Genomic DNA, 24,210 nt, shown 5'->3' on the forward strand with positions numbered 1-24,210 from the left:
GGGTGACTTGAGGGAGACTCAGTGGAAAAGGTTTTTCAAAGGCATTTGGGGAAGCAAGCACTCTTATCTCTGACTTCTTCTAGTGGGAGTATGTAGATGTTCCTGCCCTGAGGTGCTCCGGCGTATCTGACCCCTGGTTCTTGTGAAGAGTAAGCCCTTCATAAGGGGGAGTCGGATTAGGCACAGGGGCATGGCCGATGGGTGTCCTACACTGGGCGCTGGTATCAGTGGAAATAAACAGAAGACAGGAATCTTTCCAGTTATTATCACTTGTCTGTTGCTTTTCTAGGTGTGCCCTACTTTACTGTGGAACCTGAGGATGTGTCCGTGTCCCCTAATGTCCCATTTCATATGGCCTGTGCTGCTGTTGGTCCCCCTGAACCAGTGACAATTGTCTGGTGGATGGGAGACTCTAGAGTGGGGCTTCCAGACATCTCCCCCTCCATCTTAAATGTGTCAGGTAAGGCTGCTACCTACCCAGGGGATCACTCTGAGCATCAGAAGCAGAGAGCTCTCTTCTGATCATGCCTAGTGATACTGGGTAGCCACATAGTGTGCGAATGGTCTTTGACTGTACATTGGGAGTTGAGAGATACCGATCCTCACATACAAAGCCAGATCATCCGAGAGGTGATTGTTGCTTTGTGTATTTTCTGCTGGCTTGAGGCACACAGGCTCTTACAGGGTTTGGGTGGGACCGGTAATGGGGTAAGGATGCTACAAGATACATGCATTCATCGGGTGCTTCTTTTGTTCCACCTCATGGAAGGTGTTCCTGGTTACATTAACTGACTCAATTGGTGACATTTAGCTTGATGGCATTCACATGCAAAATCGTGCTTCTGAGCACAGCCAAGTGTCACACACGCTGCTTTCCTCTTCTCCTGCTCTCTGTTCTTGCATGCCTGCTGGAAGCTGTAATTGTCAAAACCTGACTGCCTCATGTAATTGACACTTTTAGTGCACTTATATTGGTGCTGAAGTGGGCTGGTTGATGTCCTCAGAGACCAAGGTTTGCCCTACAGCAGGCACTAGGAGCATGGTGGTAAGCCTGCCTTCCCCAGCAGTGCCAGCTGCAGAACTCGGGAGCCAGGACGTGTCCACGCTTCTCTCCAGCCCACTTTCAGGGAAGGGCAATGTATCTCTACCAGGACCTGACTGCAGCTATTCTTGTAGTTGCTTCCTGCAGGTAACTTCAGTTAGTTGTTGGACAGCTTTGTGATACTTCTCTTTGCTGCGTTTTATTGTTCTCAGCATCCCTGAGCCAAAGTTAACTATTTAGAAAGAAAAGGTTTTATGACAGAGTCATCTCTGGGGCCTCTTCATCAGTGTTAATACAGTTACACCCAGGGGGAGTTTCTTTCTCTGCATCTTTCGCCATCCTTTTTCTATCTAGTCCTATTCAGCTTTCCCTTAGAACTTAATTTATATGCAAATCAAAACCTGATTTTGTGCTTTGCAGTGATTTATAATCTGCTCCCTCTCTTACGTAGCCACTCAGTGCTCTTCCAAGTTGGAAATGAAAACTGCTCCCTTATGATATAATCTGCCTGTTGAAATGGGGACTGGAAAGATTGATACTCAAAAGGGGAAAGACAATAAAGAAATAAGTCTCCCTTCTTCCACTGAACTCATCCCATGGTGCCCCACACAACTTCTGTCATTGTGGGGCAGTGGCACAGAGGCCTGAAGAAGGGCATCTGCTCCTAGTGATTCTCCAAATGAATTGCTATTATATATAGTCATCATCAGTGCCTTTCTTTGCCCCTTTTAGTGTTCTTTGAGATACTCCTTGTCTTTGCAAAAACGTGTAGCAAACACAAGCTACATGGTCAGATTGCCAAAGCATGTCAAAAATGATGGTAAGAAAACAAGGATTGCTAGCTAAAGAAAATATTGCAGTCTGAAGAAAATAATAATGAAGTGCTGGCTAGAAAGCAAACATTTAGAAGGTTCAGCAAGCAGTTGGTTTGGTTTAAAGGACTGCTGGTTTTGGAAAGCAGAGCTGGTAATGGTGCTAGAGAGCAAGGAGATCTTGGTTTGTGGTGTGTTTCGTGTTTTCCTCAGGGCAGGGCTGTGTTTGGTTCTGTCTTTGGGACATGCCTACCATGTCAGTTTGTGCTCTGCTCTGCTGCCTGGCCTTCTGCCTGCTGGCAGCATTTTCCTCTGGTTCACTGGGGTGAATGGAAGAAGCTAAAATACTTTGCTCTTTCATTTCAAAGCAGTCACTCCTCTTTTCCACTACACCTTCTTTGCAGCAATGTTAACCTCAGGCTTGGGAGTTGAATCAAAAGGCAAAGACAGACACTGTGCGAGCTGCTCCACGCAGCTCTGAAGTCTTTTTTCTTCCAAAACTGGATCATAGAATCCTAGAATCACAGAATAGTTAGGGTTGGAAAGGACCTCAAGATCATCCAGTTCCAACCCCCCTGCCATGGGCAGGGACACCTCACACTAAACCATCCCACACAAGGCTTCAGCCAACCTGGCCTTGAACACTGCCAGGGATGGAGCACTCACAACCTCCCTGGGCAACCCATTCCAGTGCCTCACCACCCTAACAGGAAAAACTTCCTCCTTATATCCAATCTAAACTTCCCCTGTTTAGGTTTTAACCCATTGCCCCTTGTCCTATCACTACAGTCCCTAATGAAGAGTCCATCCCCAGCATCCTTATAGGCCCCCTTCAGATACTGGATGTTCATAGCATACTCACATCTTTCGGATAGCCCTGTAAGGCAGCTGAGGGCCAAGTCAAGTGAAAACGTAGACTGGACATATTTCTCTAGGAAGCTTTGCAGATCTGTCTCAGTTCTGATTAATTATCAATGCCTATCTAAATCTTGGAGCAACCAGACACTGGTATGATGCCACGTTCAGGCCCCGTGGGATGGATGGATGCTCAGAGAAGAGAGGGAGCGTAATCCTCACTTGTATATCATCCCTGGAAAGTGCCTCAGTGCTCATGCCATAGCATTTTGCTTCGACTTCTTTGCATATCTTCAGAAGTCTGATGCAAAGTGGGGGACAGGTGGGCATTAGCTTGAAATCCGCAGCATCTAGCTGGAGGTTTGCCTTATAGCCCGGTTAGGAGATGGCTGTTGCTCAGGTGGCAGCTGAGGTCCAGAGCATTGGTTGTTTTATAAGCTCATAGCTCAGTGCAATCCTTGCTCCAAAGATGCTCACTAGGATGTGGGAAGTGGACACCTATCAACAGAGCTGCTCTTCTGCCAGATTCACCCTTCTTTTTCAGCGCTTCCCGAAGCTCCCAGGGAAGCTTTTCTACGTTCCGCACTTGCTCCATTAAAAATGTGTTTAGCACATTAATTACATTGAATTCCACGTGCCTTTGACTGGCACCCAGCTCAGCCCGCCAATTGCTCGTGCAGCTTGAGCTGGATGTCACACATAATTGAAATTCTGCTGAAGGTTGAAGCTGGATTATATAGCTGTTTGTGTTTCCTTTTCTTGGCTGATCTCCAGGTATTAATCAAAGCACAGTTTTCTCCTGCGAAGCTCACAACGTTAAGGGATTGTCTTCATCTCGGACAGCCACTGTTCAAATCAAAGGTGAGAGAGTACGAGACAACGGGCAAGGGACTCGGGTTTGCTCCCTGGGGAGGGAAAGTAGGGCTCCTAAATGCAAAGGGGTGTCTCAAAGCTGCCAGCAACCAGCACCAATTGGAGCTGTCAGCAGTCGAAACAGTGCTTTGTGCTCTAAGAGCAGTTCCCACTTGCTGTGTGGGGCTGTATCCTCTTGAAAATGGGGTTCAGGACTGGAAATAGGATGTCAAATAACAGTTTTTCCTGGAAAAGGAGCTAGGCAGAGTAGTCAAATTGCTTGTGAGAGATTAAGCTAGATATAAATCTGTAGCTGGGGAAATCTTTCCTTCCTGGAGATAGATGGGTCTTGTTAGAGCTAAAGAGGCCATTGCTTCTACTTGCTTCAATTGGCATCACATCTGATGCTGCAAAAAGACAAGGAAGGTGGTCACTGGTGGCTGGTAAAGTCTGCTCATCCACACGGGTTTTATGGATTTGATTTTTTTAACTCTTTGCTCTTTAAAAACTCATTCAAAATAAATAATTTGTAGCCTTTGCATGACCAGTTGCCATTTGGAAGTCCCTAAGTTGATGTCATGATTCCTCTGTTCCTCCGGGTGACTGCAACAGGGGTGATCAGAGCAATCAGCTCTTCCCCTCCTCTTCATGTTGAGATGCTTCTGCATTTGAATTTTTAGTCATATTTTAATGCACATTAAATGACATGATTATCGCTTCCAGGAGAGGCATGTCACAAAAATCGTTTCCTCCAGGTAGTAGCTTATTGCTCAGTGTAAGAGCACGCATTTATGTCTGTATCAGAACTCGCAGTTGTATTAGCTAATATTCATTAAAGGGTACCTTCGAATCCAGCTGTAGATCTAGTGTTTGTGCAGTGTATTTTTCTTCAGGACATTGTGGTTGCTGCTGTGCCAAGAATGCAGTCTGCTGGACTAGTAAGATTTATAACTTAATTTAAAAAGGTTTGGAGTTGTTGCCTTAAAGGCTCCTCTACGCAGGGGAATTAGTTCTTGTGGAATATATCTTCTATGGATATTTTTATCCTGGGATAGAATGCAGTTCACAAAGCTATTATGCTTAAAAAAATCTCATCAAGCCATAATTTGAAATCACATTTAGCATAAACAAGCTGGTTTTTTTAATGTTAACACAGATGATTTTGATCTTTCTTAATGTGTGAATACGATGATGGGGTAAAGGCCTCGAATTCTTGCATTTCCAGCAATTATGTTTAGCCAGAAGTGTTCCAGGAGGACCAATTATCAGCTAATGAATCCACACAGCCTACCTGGGAGGGATGTTTCACCATCACACAGTTGTGTGTGCACGCACACGCTTTTAGGGCTAAGGAAGAGCAAGCTGAAGTGATTCGGCAAATGTTGCCCCAGTACATGGCAAGTCCTAGAGATAAAAGCTGGATCTTAAATAGTAAGTCCAGTGCTATAGCTGTGGATGTTCTCACTGTAATACCTCAAAGGTATGTCTGAAAGAGGAGTTATACACTCGGGGAAGTGACGAGGCTCTTTGAAAGAGCAGAAGTTTTGAAGATCTGTTAGAGCCCCCGTTACAATTAAAGCCAAGCTCCCAACAAGGACATCAGCAGAAACAGGAACAGGCCCAGATAATGTTTGTTTCGTCTTTGATTCTATGAACACGTAGGCTTCGATGAAATCACTCCCGGGAGTAGCTGTCCATACATGCACGAGCCTCTCTCACCCAGATCCATCTGTTAATGAGGACTCATGTCTTTCTACAATTTATTAAACCATTTGTTTCTTCTGTCTTTCCAGAGGCAAATATTTTTGCAAGGACATTTACAAACTGTCAACGTTTCTTCCTATTTGCTGCTGTTGTTGTTCATTATCTATTCTCTGTAGTGCCCACAATGTGCTGGGTATACTCCAAGCAGAAAATTACTGTTATTGTAGCCCACAGTCCCAAGCCATGTACAAAGCCCCATTGTTCCAGCCACTCTACAAGCACAGAGGAAGTTAAGCCTCATTATGTTAACACTCAAGGTCCTGTTTTCAGACCGGCTTTGCTCTATCTACTTCGTGTGTGTGGCTAAGGCTTTGAGGGTCGTATCCTGTGTTTCAGAGCACAAAAGGAAACGACCAGCCACAGCTTTTTTCCCAGTGGTTGATGGGGAAATGCAATTTGTAGAAGGGACAGATGCAGCTTTAGGGGAAGGTTCTAGCAAGCCAACCCTCTTCACTGGCTGTCTCCATTGCTGAGTGGATGTGTTGGCAGTTCGTTATTTATTCTCACTGATGGTATAGCCTGTATCTCCCTTTGCCCTGCCATCCAGTGTTGAAAAATTACATGTTCCTAAACCCAAAAGTTACAAGTGCGTTTACAAAAGACTTGAATTAAGGGCAGTGTTTCAATGATATCAAAGTAAGCAGTAAACCCAAGCTTTTTTCCCCCAAAAAAACACTTACAAACCTGACTACCTAACATCAAAAGGGAAAGAAACCAAGACAGAAAAGTCTTAAATTGACTCACAAAAGCCTTTTACAAAGGTCTTGCAAAGAACTCCTTTGCCCATCTTCCATCCCAGACCCTTGCTCTGCTGCCTGACCTCTCACCCACAAACACTTCTTATCTTGGTGGCAGCCCCCTGCCTTGTGTCCTGGTAACTCGTTAACCAGATAACAAAGGCTTTATAGGGTTAATCTGTGGCACCATCTGTTCCCTGCCCCATACTCTCCTCTAGGCCCTGTGTAGAGACTTAGGAGGGGTACTTTGGTCAATGCATTTCTTCTACAGAATGGCCCTGTGGAGAAGCTGAAGGCAGTGTTGTGGTTGTCCTCGGTGCAGTGAGAGACAAAGGTGCTCTCTAGTAGAGTAGAAGTTGCACATGAAGGAATCCTGGTTTGCAATTACTTTTCTACTGCTGCTTTCCACTGGGTACCACTCAGGAGAGGTGGAAAATGTGGTCAGTCGCAGCCCTTGTCCTGAGGACCGCTGGGTTTGTGAAAGAGGACTCCTGAGGGTACAGTTTGTGGAGGTGCTGCAGGAAAAGTATTGCAGCAGCAGTAAAGGAGTGTTTAAGATGAGCACAAGGTTGAGGGAGAGGTTGGTGTTCATGAAGCCGGTAATTTTGCAGGAGCGAGGTGCCTAAATGAGAACAGACGTTTGGGATTGAAGAAGAGATAGTGAGGGTTGTATGGGAAAGAATAGGAAGTAACTACGTGGAATTACAGTGGGAGGAAAAGAGAGGGCAAAGGGAAGCATTGAGGACCCTAAATGGAAGCCGAAGAGCTCAGGCTGATGTGACAGCACACTGGATGCCCTGCAGTGATGGAGGTGTCTGGTCAGAGCGAGAGGAGGGGAGCAGTGCTCTAGTGCTGCCCTGTGCTGGTGGGAAGCACAAACATCCCACTAAATGGCCAGTTTGGGAGTCCTGGTTTTGTTCCTGGCTCTGCCCTTCATTTGCAGTGTGGCGTGAGCTGTGTATCAGGCACCCCTTTGCCTCCAATCTCCCCTCTATAAAACAGAGTGCTTTTGAAGCCTGAAGGAGGCACAGTTTTCAGTCCAGGCTCCTTCCCAGGGTGTTTCAGGGTTTGTAATGGGTTTGAAGTGAGAACCAGGGGAGGGATTTTAAAGCCTCATTTGGTTCACAGTGTAGGTCCACAGGCCATTGTGTGCACAGAGCTGGGTCATTCATTGCAATGGAGGGGGCAGGGAAGAGGGCTGAGTAGCGAAGGTGTAAACATCACACACTGGCACTGCTGTCAGAGAGGTCAACCTCTGCCTGTACGTAACAAGCAAGATACATACTATGAAAGAATGGGTGCCAACAGATTGTTCAATGTTAAAATAATAGTTTAATTCACAACAGCCGGGGGCACTCTCTAAAGAGGTGATGTTGTTCCATTTCAGTTAGCGATTTCATTGCGTAATTTCCAGCCTCAAGCCTCTGCCATTTCCATGTGAATACCTGCTCCGTTCTGTGTATACTGAAAGGTCTCTTTGTTTCCTTTCTAGCCATGCCTCTCCAGCCTCTCAATGTAACTGTAAGCCAAGTCACCAGCAGCAATGCCAGTGTGGTCTGGGTGCCAGGATTTGATGGCCGCGCACCCCTCCATTCTTGCACTCTTCAGGTATGGCCCCTCTGGATTGTCCCCTGCCCTGCGTGAAGAATGGGACTCCCCAGCATAGTTTGGGCCATCTTTTGCTCTCCGAACTGCTATGTAGTAGTGTTTGAATTCATATTCCACAGCTTTAAAACATGGAAAGTTAACAGGATGCACTCAGGGTGTATATAGGTGCCAAAGAGCAAGGCATGAAGTTCTGAGCATGAAGTTTTGAGCATGAAGTGTCCAGTTGAGAATTTGAGACTGGCCCCATTCTCCCTCCCAGCACATCAGTTATCACGTAATTTGCTCCATGACAGCTACTCCATGCAGGGAATTACACAGCAGCAGATATGAAGCATGGATCACTCTATGGGAAGTGCCCCTGAGTAGCTGCAGGGTGCTTCCGCTAGCATGGAGCAGCTGCCCCATGGTGACTTGTTCCAGTGCAGTGCAGTCCCATGCCTGCTCAGCCCTGTGCTTTGTGGTGCCAAGGGAAAGGCTGGGATCCACACATACCAGTGAGCCCAAGGGACGAGGAGCTTGCAAAATGTAGGATGTGGTACAGGAAAGGTGGGAATGATGTCGGCAGAAGACACAGACACATTGGGCTTTTTCATACAAGGTCAGGCCTATTTGCATGTTTGAGTGTAACTTTAAGCCCTACCTCTAAATCTTGGTTGATTTTCCCTTGTCAAAGACCAGAAAATCAAGGGTGATCCTTTAGCTCTACCGGGTGCTCAGAAATCAACATCCTTGGAAAACTGACTGCTTCTTTAGGTTCCTGGGGGATAAAGGTACCTGTCCAGCATCAGGCAGGGGTAGTTTCTAGTACTGCACACTTAAAACAGCTGGTAGCAGTGTGTCATGAAGAAATGGTGGCTCCTGAAGCAGGCTGCGTGAACACAGCCAGGCACATTCCCCATGAATTTATCTGCCAGGTGTCAGTATTGGGCCCCTGTGCTTGCCCTACCCGATTACAACATGAGCTGGAGTGGAATTTCTATGGGGTGTTGCCAGCTACATAGAGGAGGATTACAAACACAAGGTGCGCTGGAAGCAGCCTAGGTAGTTTACTTGCAATCCTCTTTTTATTTGGCAAAGAAATCAGAGATTTCATGCTCTGATGTTTATTCCCTTTCATAAGTAAAAGAAAGCATCATCTTGCCTTAATTCACTGGCAGAAATAGTGCCTGAATAGAGCTGGCCCCGGTCTCTGTGCTTCGCTGCTGCTTCTGTTCTTGTTCGCAGTTGAAAATGGTGTTCTTCCTCCCTTTTACAATGCGAGTTATCTCCAGTTGGAACAGCCTATTCTCTCTGGCTTGCATGCAGCAATGCTAATCGCCCTGGGGTTTGAGTTCCCCCTCATTTTTGGCAGGGGTAAGGATGAGGGGGATGGGACATGTGGAAAAGAGGTTGGATCAGAGTGGCTGTTTCTGTCCACTCAGCAGTCTCTCACCCCTTTTCTAAGCCTTTTCTGTTCTATTTGGGGAGGACGAAGTTCCTGGATGTGGGAGCAGGGTAACTTGGCAGTAACCCTCCGTGCTTCCTCTGTATCCCGCAATGAGAGGTTTTGAGAGAGGCATTGACCCACATTTCCATGTGAAAACGATCATGCTGCTGGATCCCCATGCTCGCTCTTCTGCTCACAGCTTCCCAGAACGAGAACGGTTGTTGGGACTTGGCTGTGGTTTTCTGGCACTCAGGAATTGCAGAGGGTGCCCCAAGAACACCATGTTCAGGCAGGCAGATTGCTTCTGGGGACACGGTAGGGAATCACCATGCTTACTGACTGTTAAACGCAAGCCGTGTTCCGGGGCATGAGGGGGACAGATGTAAGAGCACCGACTCTTCAGACTGTTGAACGGAAACACACATCGTCAAGCTGACAGGGTTTAACACAAAAGTCTGCTTGTTTTTTCCCTGCTTTGGATGACACCGATAACGACAACAATATGCTTTTCTGTTAAGGAAACTTGAGATCCTTCCGTTTTCTAGCCAAATAAATCAGTGGGCCAAAAGTGTGCGTGAGAGTGAGAAGAAGGGCAGGGAGAAAGGCTGCTGTATATAAAGCACACAAAGTCCACGTGAGTGTTTCACTTGTCAGAACAACTTGCTTTTAATCCCAGCTTTGCTATTCCATATGCACTTGAGAAGGAAGATAGGCTGAGCCTGGCAGCTATGCAGTGATTTCTGCTATTGTCAGTACAAAAGCAGGAGCAAGGAACCCGTCTGTGCACTGAATCACGCAGTGATATCAGATTTAAATTAACATTCATGTCGCTTACAAGTTCAGATTGGGTGGGGGGAAGAGAGAAGGGTTGCAGAAGTTTCTTTCCAGTTTAACTTGAAACAGCTGAACCAAGCCACCAGTGTCTGCAGTGCCTTTAATCCACTACAAAACTGGAAACATACAAAAAGGAGCGGAGAAAAAGGTGACACTTGGCAACAGGGAGGCTGATGTTGCCTAGGTTTAGACAAGTCTCAGAAGCCAACCGTAGCACTCAATGCAGTGAGCACATTTAGTCTCCTTCAAAGGAAATAATAATCAACTGTAGAATTTGTAACACAGGCAAGGAAATGTTTCAAAGCATGGAACCAAATTTTCAACTGGTGAAAAATGGTCCTGCCAGAAAGTGATGTCACTGAAACCAAATAAAGGCTCGCGATTCTTGGTTTGACAACTCCCTTTTCCATGTTTTAAACATAGCTGGTGCCATAGCTATTCTTACACATTCTAAACTAAACATGGGATGGATTCTTATACCTGTGGACCTGTTAGTCGTACGGTGTATAGTAACAGTCTTCTGTGTTTCACTCTCGGCACAGGTAGCTGAGTCACCAGATGGCCAGGAGGTCTCCACTGAAGTCACCCCAGTGCCACCCTTTGCCTATGGGGTGCAAGGCCTGAAGCATTCCACCAACTACAGTGTTCGTGTGCAGTGCAGCAATGAGATGGGCAGCTCTCCTTTCACTGACAGGGTTTATTTCCAGACCCTGGAGCTTGGTAAGCAAATCGCAGACGAGAACAGGAAAGCAGCTCTGAATCTGAAAAAGAGACAATGACAAACTTCATTGGATTCCTCCTCTCTAATTTGGGAATGCAGGAAATGTTGTATATGCGTTATGCATGGAGACCTCATAGCAGCCTTCCAGTATCTGAAGGGGGCCTATAAGGATGCTGGGGAGGGACTCTTCGTTAGGGACTGTAGTGACAGGACAAGGGGTAACGGGTTAAAACTTAAACAGGGGAAGTTTAGATTGGATATAAGGAGGAAATTCTTTCCTGTGAGGGTGGTGAGGCACTGGAATGGGTTGCCCAGGGAGGTTGTGAATGCTCCATCCCTGGCAGTGTTCAAGGCCAGCTTGGACAGAGCCTTGGGTGGGATGGTTTAGTGTGAGGTGTCCCTGCCCATGGCAGGGGGGTTGGAACTGGATGATCTTGAGGTCCTTTCCAACCCTAACTGTTCTATGATTCTATGCTACCATATTGCTTGTCCACTCCAAAGGTCTTGTAACACCTAATATAATAATATGCAGTCAAATGTGGTTAACATCAGTGGTGCATGATCACGGGGTTTCTTCATGCTGGGCATATACTCCATTAGTTCTGAGGGCCTTGGGGTCTTGGAAAGAAATGAGATTCTGGCCCTTATTTTGTCCTCTTGAAGCGGTCTTAGTGCTGGTGGCTTGCAGAAGTTGTTCTCTCCCCTCACACTCTCTCTTCCAGTTGATCTCAGGAAAGAGGGTAAAACTGTCTTTGCAGCCATTTTCAGTGTGGATAGTGATTGTGTTCTGTCCTCTGCTTTCAGCTCCAAGCAGCACCCCACAAAATATCCATGTTATTCAAAGAGATCCTGGTCTGATTCTGGAGTGGGAAGGTGTGGCTCCAGATGTGCTCAAAGAAAATGTCCTGGGATACAGGCTGGAGTGGATTCAGGATAATGTAACTCAGGTAACAGATCGAGAGGAGAGCTGAACCATTGGGCTCACAGTTGGAGAAAGTTCACATTTTCTATGAATTAGGGTTCCTTATCCCTTATCCACACCAGGGAACTAGATTGCTGGTATTGCTTTTGTGTAAATGGATCTATTCCTCGGTATTTGGCCTTAAGAATTGGGCCCATTTCTCCTTTCCTGACATATTCAGAATTCCTTCACTTGACTGTTCCTCTGCAGATGGACCAGCTCTCTGCCATTCCTTGTACAAGGGCAACACAGAGAGAATTTGGTTTGCCTCTATCTCTTCCTAAGTGCTGTCCCAAAGGCAGCTCAGACAAACAGTGCAAAATATGGGCTTTCTCTGTCCTGTGACTGGGACTTGGCTTTCCAAATCCTAGTAGCAAAGGTGTATTTAGGAAGTGAATGAGTTGTGCTGTAAATCACAGGAAGAAGGTGGTGGATTACAGTATGGAGGGAGTTGAAAGGATCCTGTCAGGGTGGAAGGCATTTCATTTCTTCTTCAGCATTGACCTTTCCCAGGTATCTACCTGCCTTTGAAGTTCACAGCATTTCTTATGGTTTCTCACTTCTTATTATGTATTTAGCCAGTGCTTATTAATGATGAACAAGCCTATAATAATAGACAGCTAGAGGGAAAAGAGACTTATTTCCTTTCTGCATGGCCCATGTTATTCTAGGTCAGCATCACTGACTTTGACAGTATTTTGAGTTCCCATCGAATTTACATTGTGCCTGTGCTGGCAGCCAGATCTCCAGGGGCTTATTGCAAATAATGCGTATGAAGAAGATCCACGTGTTGGCCTTGTCATCCTAAGTGAAAAGTGGCCATGAAATTCAGAAACCATGTGGGATTTGGTCAACAAGTTAAAACAGACAGCCTCCTCCCTTGGGTTAAAACTGTCAGATGCTTTGCTGTGTGTTAGCGCACCTTTGCCTTTAAACCACAAGAAGGAGGTGAATCTTTTAATAGCAAAATAAGCCCCACATTTCTGTAGCAACTCTCATGGAAGGACCTCAAAGGAGAAAATCACTAAACCTCATCTCTTCCATACACCCTGGGAAACTGGGAAAAATAGCAGTATTTTTGAAGAGAAACCCCAGATGATATCCCATGGCAAAACTGAGTAGGACCAGGTCCCAACCCTTGTATCACAGCTCCCAGCCCTTGTTGTAGCACCAACGAAGTACACGGTCATGGTCTGGTGTCGTTTTAAAGGTGACATTTGGACTGGATTCCTTTGAAGACAGCTTACAGTTTGTTACCGTTTGCTCTCAGGGCGAGATGATCGTGCAGGACACAAAAGCTAATCTCACAACATGGAACCCTCTCAAAGACCTGATCATCAGGGTCTGTGTGCTGAACACTGCAGGATGCGGGCCCTGGAGTGACCTCTTCCTGCTTGAAGCCCAAGAGGTCATGGGTGAGTGTCCGTTGCCTTCCCTTCTCTTTGGGGAAGAAAGGCAGAAGTGCTGGGACTGCTGGTTCTCTCTGACTCTTCTCTCTTCAGTGCTTACAGCTGACTGAGCCACGTGCCTTTATAGAGCAGACTTCATCAAGCACAGTACAAATAAAATCATATTTAAAGAGCTGATACAAACAAAACAGCTTCTGGCCACTGCTGAGTCTTCTTTGACAGGATTTGCTGTGCTTAGTGGAGAACAGGGCAATAGGAGACGCTAAAAGGTGCAAAGGAAGATCTGAAATCCTTCATTTAGGCTTAAGCCACGCATATTTATTAGAGTAAATGTGACAAAAACTCTAACATAGTTCCTCTTCTTTGATGTAATTTGAAGCCATTCCTGACTAGTTTCAGTTGAGCCTGATTTAAACCATGGCCACATGGGGGTTTGTAATGTTTTTACTGAATGTGTTCATACTAAATCAGTTTAGCTCTCTCCATGGAAAAGCTGAGCTACTGGCAGAAGAGAGAGATGATGGTACAGAAGCTGTATCATGCAATCTGGACCAGGTGGAAGGGTTTGTTGGGAGCAAAGAACAAGCCATGCATGTGTAGAGTGCATTCCTGGTGATAAAGGGCAGTTAGGCTCATCTGTGCTGGTTTTCTTGCTGCTTGGATTTCACAGTGAATGGGAAGCAGGAGTCAGGCTATAGAGATGGGCAGGATGTTCTATGGGGAGATGGGTGGAAGGGAGAAAAGAATGAAAGACGCTGTAAAACAACTAGGGGGAAGGCATTCCAAATGAAAACATGGATTGGTGATAAGTCAGTGAGGTGCCAATATGAAAAACCCCAGAGCCTCCTGAGGTTTTGTTCCCAGCACCTGTGACAGGATGAGGCAGCAGTCTCTCATATCTGATGCTGACCCTCCCGCTGCTGCTTTCTTCCCATTCCACATGTCTTTTGAGGAATTTCATGATCCCTCCACCCTTAGGGATGGTAGTGGAAACCCTGAGTGGGGTTCTGAGGCCAGCAGGACGTGGGGGATAGGGACAGGGTAACAGGAGAGAACTGTAGCCTTATTTGCAGTAGTGTATCTAATCCTGGTTTTAATGTGCACATTACTCAGGCCCTTTGGCGACTGGGTTCCTGTGATGAAGTCAGCACTGGTGGCTATGTGTAAGCACATACTCACTGTGGGATCAAAGCCCTCACATTATTTAAAGGAGAATGAAGGGTGCAGAGGTCCGGAGCTGACTCTACGAGAGGTTTGGCATTGGCTCCATCAGTATTTTTCCTCCTGCTTTTTGCTCAGTTATTTTCTGTGGTACCCAAATACAGAGAAAAGTACCTGAAAGAACCAGAATATCCCTTTGGAAACTGGCCAGCACTGCTAGAAGCGCCAGGGAATGTATAGCATTTTACACGGAGCTGGAATGGGATAAACCTGAAAGCTCAATATGCTTTCTTGGTTTTATATACAAACCGCTCCAAAGAAAGTAGCATAAGGAGTGATGCTTGTTTTGGCCAAGCGCTGGAAGTACATGTATATTTCTTCACACACATAACAGGCTGGAAATAAAGGCTCACTGTGGAAACACTGACAGGCCTTGAACATCAGAGCTGCAGAAAGGCTGCAGTTTTGTTTCAGGCCTGGTAGAAAATATAAGTTGCTTCCTTTCCTAAAATAGCAAACTGGCACTGGTTGCTTTCTGTGAGAAATGCCAGGGGTGGTTTCTGACTGGCTCCCAGTGCGGCAGCGAGGATGACTAAGCTCGTATAAACTTTAAATCATATTTCTCATCACAGCAAAGCCAGTCAGAGCACCACCCAGCTTATGCAGAGATCTTGTGCACCATTAACAAAGATGACTTTAATATTTCCAGTAGAAACATCTCTCATTGCAGAGGGGAACAGAATGGTATAATAGCTTTTTCCCGTCTATAATCTTCACGACTGTATGCGAGAGAAGACTCTTGGATTACGCTCTTTGTGCACCTTTGTGATGTAAAGCCTGCTACAGAAATAAAGGGGGTTCTCTCTTCATCAAAGGGCTCCTAGAAAATCAAGCTCATTTAATACTGTCTTCTCTCTGCCTTGCGCAGTCTTAAGGCATATGCCTGTTGGAAAATAAGGGTGCAGGAGATGGGAAGGAGACACAGCTGGGGGAGGAAAGGCAACTCAATCTTTACTTGGGCTGCAGCTATCTTCTCTATCTCAGTGGCACTAATGGGAAGCAGTGATCTGGGGGGCAGAGGGGAAGCAGTGAATTTCAACATTCATTTCTATTTCTGACACCTTTGCTATGAACTATGGGATGTGCTCCTGATTCCTACAGCTCAGAAACAGGGAGAATAATTTAGTTTTGTGTTTGTTTTGTTTTCATCCATCCTCCTTTTGAGGGACTCCCCAAAAGGTGACCTAAATCCCTGCTCTTCTCCCAGGCCAGCTAGCAGAGAGAGGCTAGAAAATAGGCTGAGAGAGGTTTGTCTCACCACAGGGGGAGGGAAACGTCATGGTTTCAGGGAAGACATTTTACATCAGTGTTATCAGTTGTTTCTGCCCTGATTGTTTGGCAGGAACAGCCCAAACGATTGGTTTGGGAATTGTGGAGAGGGTTGGAGTTACCTTTCATAGCATTTTATTCCACTTCTGTTTCTGATCCCTCTCCCTCCTCATAAGCAGCCTTGAAGGCTGGGGTCAAAAGGTGCAGCAAGAGGGAGTATCATGAAACCCAGAGCCTATAAAGCTCTGTGAGTCACTGATAAGATGCTGGAAAATAGGTGCTAAAGCTCTGGTAATTTGTCTCAAGTGGAGAAGTACCAGTTCTGCCTCCTCAGTGGTCCAGAATTCTATTTCCTTAAGCTCTACCTGTTAATTAGACTAACACTGCTTCTAGAAAACTTGGATGATAAGGCTCTACAATGTTATTAGCAATTAAGCCTTAGAAGCCTTTTGCTTGCCAGGACTCTGCCAGTAGGGATGTCTGACTCCTTTCCGCATACATCTATGGAGAGGTTCATTCAAATCTCAGCCCATTAACCTAACATCTGTTTTAAGGGCAGATTTACTTACACTCTGATGACATATAACATAATAGTGTTACATACATTGTCGAAGTTGATTCTTCCTTAGCTCTGGTAAAGCACAGTTAACTGCTGAAGGTGGGCACGGGAGCATGAAGATGAAGGAAGGGTTTAAGGACTTGTTACCTGTTTGGAGATATGAACGCTATACTAGATTTTAATAAACCCATACAAATTAACATTTAATATTTAGTAATTGTATTTGGATAAGAAATCTCTTGGGGAACTGGATTAATTTCTCTGTTGTTTGCCAAGCATAGATAATATTCTTTTATTCATAACCATTTGCTTATCTTCCTCTCCTGGCAGCTTACTCAGATTGGCAGCATCTCCATTTCTTCTGTAGACAGCTGTAGTCAAAATCATGCATATCCTGGGAGCAAATATTAGACCAGAACTGGAACCTGCACACTGGCTAACTTATTTCTAGCCTTGCAGAGCACCTTTTAAAATGCACCTTTTCTTTGGTAGAGACACATTGAGAAGTTACAACCAACCAACAACATTGGGAAGTTACGGCCAACACCAGCCCCATGGAGTGCTCTTCTTTGTGGGAGGGGAAGTGTAAATATTTTCACTCGGATTGCCATGAGGCAATTGTCTTTCTCTTGTCTTTCAAAGTGTTATCTGGTTGGCATTCAGGCAGTACTGAGTAGCCTGGTCAAGGTCCTGCTGCCTGCCTCAAACAGGACAAGGTGAAACCTGTGCACAAAATGCTCGTATTAAGCAGCCTTTTTGTTGTGAGAGTCCAGTTTCAAGTGCCCCAGATCATGAGCTCATGTAAAGTAACATAATGTGGAACAGCAAGTGCCTTTTACTTTCTTGAGGCTCACAACGAAGAACAGATTCTGATAACTGGCTGCATCTGCTCTGCCTTTGCTGTGTGAAACAGCTAGTTTTTCTGATGATCGACTGAGTAGCTGTTTATGCCAAATTCCAGTGTACAATAACCCACTGTGTATGCCAGACCCAGCAACATGGCTTTTCCATTGAAAAGCAAATTAGAAGAAATGCCCCAGTATGGTCTGTTTACTATTGACAGTCTTCTGTTTCCTGACTGGTGTTTTCTCCATCATCTAGGTGGCCAGAGACAGCCTCCTTATGGAACGTCCTGGGTCCCTGTAGCGTTGGGCATTCTCACAGCTCTGGTCACAGCTGTTGCCCTGGCTCTTATTCTCCTTAGGAAAAGAAGAAAGGAAACTCGGTTTGGGTAAGGGAGGTTCTCCTTGTGTTGGTTAGACAGAACACTGAAAATACAGTAGAAAAAATGTTATATCAATAGCTAGGCTTTAACAGAATATGGAAATATAAACCAGATATGGAAATACAAACTAGATAAACATAATTCTGTAAGTTCTTAGAATTGTTGCTTAAGAGACTCGAAGAGAAAAGACCCACAGATGGATCATTTTCTGTGTTCTTAGGGGCTGGGCCCTTTATCCCATGCTAGTTTTCAGGCTAGCAGCTTCTTGTGACTTCCTGACTGCCCAGAGCTCTCTGGATGCCCAGAAAAGTCTCCTTTCCATCACCTCTGACACTTGGCTGTGGATTGCTCTCTGCTGCAAGCAAGGTTCCTATTCAGGGTCTCACAAACCTCACACAGCATCGCCTCTGTTTATGTGTCTCTTGCAACCTGCCCCAACCTGGGCACTCAGGATAAGTGATTCCCCTCTTTCCAAGGGCTCTCACCTCCTCTAAGTGCATCAACAAGGCAGCATAAACCCATCATTCCTCCTCTTTGGCTCTTTAACAAAACAATCTGTAGTATTTATATGGCAAGGGTTAAGAAATCATATGTACTGTTCAAGACACCCTTTTAGAAGTGAATGGCCCTGTAAGTAACCATGGTCCTTGTGTGTCTTTTCTGCCTTCTAGCCATGCCTTTGGCAGTGTGGTTGGCAGAGGGGATCCAGCAGTCCATTTCAGAGCTGCCAGGTCTTTCAACAGGGAAGGTCCAGAGCTCATTGAAGCAACATGTAAGTAAAACGATGTGAGTGATTCTGCTTGAGAAGCTGTGTTCATGCATGTACTATGCTGTCTCTTTGTTTTCCCTGACACTGATGGTTTTGGACCAAGAACATGTGATCAATTTACAAGGAGGTTTAGACAGTGTGGGTGGCAGAGGTGAAAGGCCAGAATTGCTGTTGCCATACCAATTACAGAGCACTTGCTAATTACAGATACAGTCACTGGGTATATTAGTGGGAGGCATAAATTCACCACTCCCCTGCCCCAGTTTCACACTACTGTGACTCCTTCTACTGTAATATTATGCAACAGGGAGATAAATATGGCTCAACAATAACAGCATGCTTTAAACTCAGTGCTGCGCTGTGCTACAAGCATGAACCAATTTATATGTCAGGAATTTGTAACTTCTCAAACAGGAGATTGAATCCCAGGAATGGCCAGCGTTAAGATGATCCCTTTCTGTCTCTACGTTCGGTAATGTCATGGCTCTCTGTAGCTGCATTGCATGGCTGGGTTACAATGATGAAGATCACTTCTCTGGGTTTAGAGACCCCTCCATTAAATCTAGTGACCATAAACTGTTGGGTATTGTGTTATCCTCTCAGCCAGGTACTGGGAGACTTGTACTTAAAACAGTCTGAGAGACAATCATTGAAAACTGGTGCAGCTCCATCAGCTTAAATGAAGCTGTGTGAACCAGTGTCTATCAGTGTCCTTTCTCATTGGATTTTGTCTTCTCAGGGTTATTTACAGTACTTCTGTATTCCTGTTGCTCTTGGTGTGTTCAAGGATGGTGTTACCACAACCTTCCCCTTTCAGTACTGTTGGTGAGGCTAGAGGACATGGAAGGGAGCTCTGTCTTTTTCAGGTTTTCATGCTTACGGTATGGGAATCAGATTGGAGATGGAGATTAGAACAGGCGACTCTTGATGTTGTGAGAGAACATTCAAGTATCCCTTATTTGACACTTCCTTTGGTTTTTTTTCAGTGGAGAGTGTAGGGATCAGTGATGAGCTGAAGACAAAACTCAAAGATGTTCTAATCCAGGAACAGCAGTTCACCTTGGGAAGAATGTTGGGAAAGGGTAAGAGCCAAAACTGAGCAAGTCTTAACATTGAAAGTCCCACATGTGTCACCTTTACTGTTGAGTAGGGAGAAGCCATTATAAGCAGCCTGTTTTCTCTCCCTCTGCTTGTAGATGTCAATTTAAATGGAACTTTCTCTTCCGCAGAGATAAAACCTTTCAAAGGTTTAGCGTAACCAAGAGGATATTGGCTAAGCCATTCCTATAATATGGCTCTACAGAGTCATGAGCTGTAGTCTATGCTCAGCTTTCCAAAGCACTGTTCATTCACTGGTGTGTAAATCTCAGAGATTTAAACAAAGGAATATTCAATTAAACTTCCGCTCTTTCTACTAACGAAGTGGTGCTACAGAATTCCTTCCACTTAAGTAGGCATGCATCAAGTATTAAATGGGCTAAGACAATACAGAGACAGAGGTGATCTACCTCAAACACTCCAACCCCTCATAAAGTATGTTGATTCAGCTATTCTCAATGTCTGGGGTGGTTTGACTGTAGGTTGGGCTCTTAGAGAGGCCTCTATGGAACATTTATCCTCATTAGTTCAGGTCCTTAGGAGCTCTTCTGACTGTCCATGTCCATCTGGATGTCCCACACAGGGGCTCCCTCCATTTCTTTGAGGTTTTCAGCTCAGGAGGGATGGGCAGAGCAAAAGTGGGGCTGCTTCTCATTTTGCTTTAGCTAAAAGATTTGCTGAGAAACTGTATGTGAAAAGATGGGTTTGAATTTAGATTTCCCAAATGGCAGGCAGGCCAGTGTGCTAGCTTGCTAGCTGTTGAATCATCCTTCCGTGTTTCTCAGTCTGAAGGCAATCTCTGGAAATAAGTGAAAACACGTAATGGTAAAGCCAGTAACTAAGATGGGAGCATAAGTCAGGGGTTATAAGCAAAAGGAAGCTAAAGTGTTTGGCTTCTTTCTTCTTTATAAGCAGTTTCATTGCAGTTTTCTTTGACCCTTTCCCACTGAGAGCATTCTTTTGCTCCATCCCTCCTAGAACAAATACATTCCTTTCAGAGCAGGAAGATGGCCTTCCTGCAGAAGTGGTCTCAGAGGGCTTAACAATGCTAAGTAATCAAACAGCTGTTTCATCTCTGTCAGCTTTTGGCCAGTTTCTGGGATCCTGCTTCAATCCTTCTGGGTTCTGGGCTGTCCCCATGACAGGTAGCTGGAAACTGGCTGCAGTGAGGTATCTGGGGATGGCCTTGGTGGGAGGATGCAGCTGGCAGGATCTGGTCTGTGTTGGCAGCCCTGTTCCCCCAACCCCACGCTTAGCATTCAGGTTCTAATATAGCATAGCTGCATTGCCTTGGGCTCTGCTGACTCTACAGCTGAGAAACAGCTCCGTAGTACAGAAGCACCACAGAAGAGCCTTTGCTCCTTCCAATTTTCCTCTTTTGTGGTCAGATCTACTGGTCTTGGTTATTGTGAAATAGGCATGTGCCATGCAGTAATGAAGGACACTCCTGAAAGGCTAATGGATAGATAATGCTTTCAGGGTAAGTGTCCCGAGTGCCATGTTTTGCTTCCCTCTTTTCAGTACTAGAGTTCCTCATACTACTGCATTTTTGGTGGGGTAAGCAGTTACAAAATTAGGAAGAGCAAATCTAACATCGTCCATCTGATACGGGATTGCCTTCTTTCCCTCTTGTTTTCCTCTGTTTTCTGGAGTGCTAGCACAGTGACCTCTGTTTCCTGGTAGTGGTACCTCTTCTAGGTATACATAGGCTGAAAGCTGCTGGTTGGAACTGCAGAATACAAAATGAAGCTGGTAGCTGCGTTTCCTGTGGTTATTCAGCTTTGCCAGTGACCCTTGGAGTGAACCTGCTGTGAATCATACTTTCTTTACAAGAAGCTGTTTCCTCATTGCCTGCTCTGGTCACTTCACAGGGGAGTTTGGGTCAGTTCGAGAGGCACTACTGAAGCTAGATGATGGCTCTTTCCAGAAAGTGGCAGTGAAGATGCTGAAAGGTAAGTGGGAGCAGAGCTACCTGAAGTACTTAAGAGAAGAGAGCTTGGAAAGATTAAATGCTCTCTGTCCTATCCTCCAGGAAACATCCCCCAACGCTCTTTACTCCTCTCTGAGCTTCCCACTCAACAACTCTACCCATGTTGTCTCCTATCCCTTTCATGTCAGTCTTGTAGCAGAAGCTTTTCAGAGAAGGACCTATACCACCTTAGTTGCTTGTATGGCACCTAGCGTGCGGTGAGTGCAACCAAAACCAAATAATAGCTACAGCTTTTGTGCACAGAGAATCTTGTTTAGTTGCTTGATTTGACACAGCACTACATCACATGGCATAGACAGCTCAGAGAGGTCTGCTTTGCCCCATTAATACAGCAGTGAAAGACAGCATTCCTCCAAGCATATATCCTAGAATAAACAGAATAAACAGAAGAGTGTTTGGGCTGAATGCAGCTAACTCATCTTAGTCGAGCATATTTGAATAAATAGTCTAACTCCCCTCTGATTTGTCATTTGTTGAGTGTACACAACTAAGACGTTCATCAGGCAGAAGTCTAACAAGAAAAGCAATTAATAGATAGGTATAAGTCAAAGCAAGTATGTGTATATATGTGTGTGTATATATATTAACCTATGTTATTTCACTCCTGTTGCCTGTAAAGCAGAAATGAACTGTGGCTGACTTAAAGCAGAGTCACACTCACTTATCTCTGGAGCTGAGTTTGGCTGCCACAGAATACCAGCTTATACTAAATATCCTAGCACCACATTAGTGTAAGTTGCATCACCAGTTTCAGCAGTGATTCTAATCAGTTTGCGAGCTTTTGTGCAGTCACATTGTCTACCTTCAGGCATGTGACTTGGAAACTGTCACCCTCCAGGAGCACCTTCCTTTTCCATTGACTGTAAAAAGGGAATCTACCTTTCTTTTCTTAATCATATTTAAATTACTTGCCTAAAGCAGATAATGTGAATACTCCCCTACAGATCTGAGTCTGATCTTGCAGCAGGACTGGAGGATTCCTGCTAAATTCAACAGCAGCAGTGGGCGAAGGAGTCCACTGAGTTAATTCTTTATTATAGCGATCTAATTCCATAAATCTGGAGTAATAGCAGTGAGAAATAATTTACTGCAACTTTATGCTGATATATGTCACTTCTGAATTAGGTCAAAGCTCTCCAGCAGTGTGGGGTTTTAAATCTTAGCTCTAGCACTTCAGAAGACTCAGTCGTGCTAAGAGACATTAAAGCATAGATCTTTCATGCTGTCCTTATGAGAGATGAGCTGGGGTCTGCCGTGCCAGCCAGGGGCTCCAGGCCATCTCCCCAGTTTCGACATTCTCTTTTATTTTGTGCGATGTCTCCCTCACATTGCGGTTTAAGTTCTTATAGCTAATTAGTTTCTTACATCTTTAACCCACACATGCTCTGCATGGCTTCTAAGGGAAGCTGTCACTGAGAAAAGAGGTTCTAATCAGCAGGTCCTTTCTCCGCTAAGAACCAGTTTACCAGACCTCTCTGGTGTGTGCTTACCGCTCCCATCCCAGGAGAAAGTGTCAGGCTCTGCTTTGTTGTAAACGGGCTCATCCAGCTGTAGGTCTGAGAGGATGAGCTGTGCCACAGAGAACAAGCGTCTGATAATCATTATGTGCGAAGTCCCTCGGAGCCACCCACAAAGGAAGGAAACTTACAGTCGCTTTCTTCCCAGCGGATATCTTCACCTCGACTGACATTGAGGAGTTCCTGCGAGAGGCTGCGTGTATGAAGGAGTTTGACCACCCCCATGTCACTAAACTGATCGGTAAGCCAGCGCTGCTGCTTGTGCCACACGGCACCTCCTGTTCCTTCACAGTCCCACACAGCCTCGCACACTCACCCTCGCTGCTGTACAACAGCAGTGCTAGTGCAGCCACCTCCGTGCTGCCTGGAGTCCTGCATGCGCCAGCACTCTGCCTGGGCCTAGAGGGAGCTGGAGTGTGTGGAAGTGCTCACGATGCTTGCCCTGACACACCAGCAGGAAGCATCTCGTAAGCTATTTCTTTGATCTTGCAAGTATTACTCAGGCTGGCTGAGGTGTGTCTTAACTGCTGTGAATTGTGGACAGATGGGTTGGTAGACATATAGAGCGAATGGAGATTGTGCCGTTCCAAAGTAAGGAACCAAGACATCTGTTTGTGGGTGGGCACTATGGAATAGACAATATACAGAATGTGGAGATTGCTCTGCAGAGGCTGAGGTTTGGGGCTGTCTGGTCTGGGGTGATCCTGGAAACATTTATAGCTGGTCCTGCTGGGAGAGCAGAGAGGCAGTGCTGCCTCTGTAAACAGGGTTAGAGGTATCTTAACACCTCCTGGCATGAAGCCATGCAGAGAAGCTTGGAGCCTGGAACCTACCCACCAACAGTGCGTTTTCCTCCAGATTTGTAAGAGAAAAGGCACAGCAGCCTGTGAGATCCCCTTGGGGCTGATGTGTTTGCTAAAACCCCTTTGCTATGTGTGTCCTGATTAGGAGTCAGTCTGCGGAGCCGTCCCAAGGGCCGTCTCCCAATTCCCATGGTGATCCTGCCCTTCATGAAGCATGGAGACCTTCATGCTTTTCTGCTGATGTCACGGATTGGGGAAAACCCTTTTGTAAGTGTTTTATTGTAGAATTCCTTCTGGGAGGGTATGGATTTTCAGAGAATCTGCTCAGATCTGTTCAGGGTTGGTCTCCCCAAGGCACTGGCATTTGACTGGATTTTAATAGCAGAGAAAGCTGTGAGATGCGATGTTGCAGTATTTCATTCCATGCATGTTGAGGACCAACTCCTCCATTCCATCCCCTCCCTGTTTCCCCATCCCTGCTCAGTCAGCCAGCAGAAAACCTTGCAGTTTTGCCATACATGCTTGCAAGTTTCCAGGAAGAGACCTTGAACTGTTATTTCTTTCAGAACTTGCCTGTTCAGACACTGCTCAAGTTCATGATTGATATTGCCAGCGGGATGGAGTACTTGAGCTCAAAAAACTTCATACACAGGGACCTCGCAGCTCGGAACTGCATGTAAGTGATCCGTGTAAGGACCAGAGTGGGTGAGAGAGGGATGGGAAGCCTTTTGTGTGACA

General features: G+C 45.6%; 1 protein-coding gene across 3 annotated transcripts in view; it reads left to right on the forward strand.

Moving 5' to 3' along the window:
• The window catches only part of TYRO3 (TYRO3 protein tyrosine kinase), a 41,908-nt gene that overhangs the window by 9,725 nt on the left and 7,973 nt on the right, over nucleotides 1–24,210 (forward strand). For all 3 annotated transcript variants that reach the window (XM_065684376.1, XM_065684374.1, XM_065684375.1), the window contains 13 exons: nucleotides 290–460; nucleotides 3,484–3,570; nucleotides 7,555–7,670; nucleotides 10,473–10,650; nucleotides 11,456–11,598; nucleotides 12,883–13,027; nucleotides 17,172–17,301; nucleotides 17,967–18,067; nucleotides 19,051–19,146; nucleotides 21,034–21,114; nucleotides 22,818–22,910; nucleotides 23,618–23,739; nucleotides 24,039–24,148. In XM_065684376.1, coding sequence (XP_065540448.1) covers nucleotides 290–460; nucleotides 3,484–3,570; nucleotides 7,555–7,670; nucleotides 10,473–10,650; nucleotides 11,456–11,598; nucleotides 12,883–13,027; nucleotides 17,172–17,301; nucleotides 17,967–18,067; nucleotides 19,051–19,146; nucleotides 21,034–21,114; nucleotides 22,818–22,910; nucleotides 23,618–23,739; nucleotides 24,039–24,148 — 1,573 coding nt within the window. The remainder of the gene's footprint in view (nucleotides 1–289; nucleotides 461–3,483; nucleotides 3,571–7,554; nucleotides 7,671–10,472; nucleotides 10,651–11,455; nucleotides 11,599–12,882; nucleotides 13,028–17,171; nucleotides 17,302–17,966; nucleotides 18,068–19,050; nucleotides 19,147–21,033; nucleotides 21,115–22,817; nucleotides 22,911–23,617; nucleotides 23,740–24,038; nucleotides 24,149–24,210) is intronic.

This window comes from Lathamus discolor, chromosome 6, assembly GCF_037157495.1.
Source record: "Lathamus discolor isolate bLatDis1 chromosome 6, bLatDis1.hap1, whole genome shotgun sequence".
Classification (NCBI taxonomy): domain Eukaryota; kingdom Metazoa; phylum Chordata; class Aves; order Psittaciformes; family Psittacidae; genus Lathamus; species Lathamus discolor.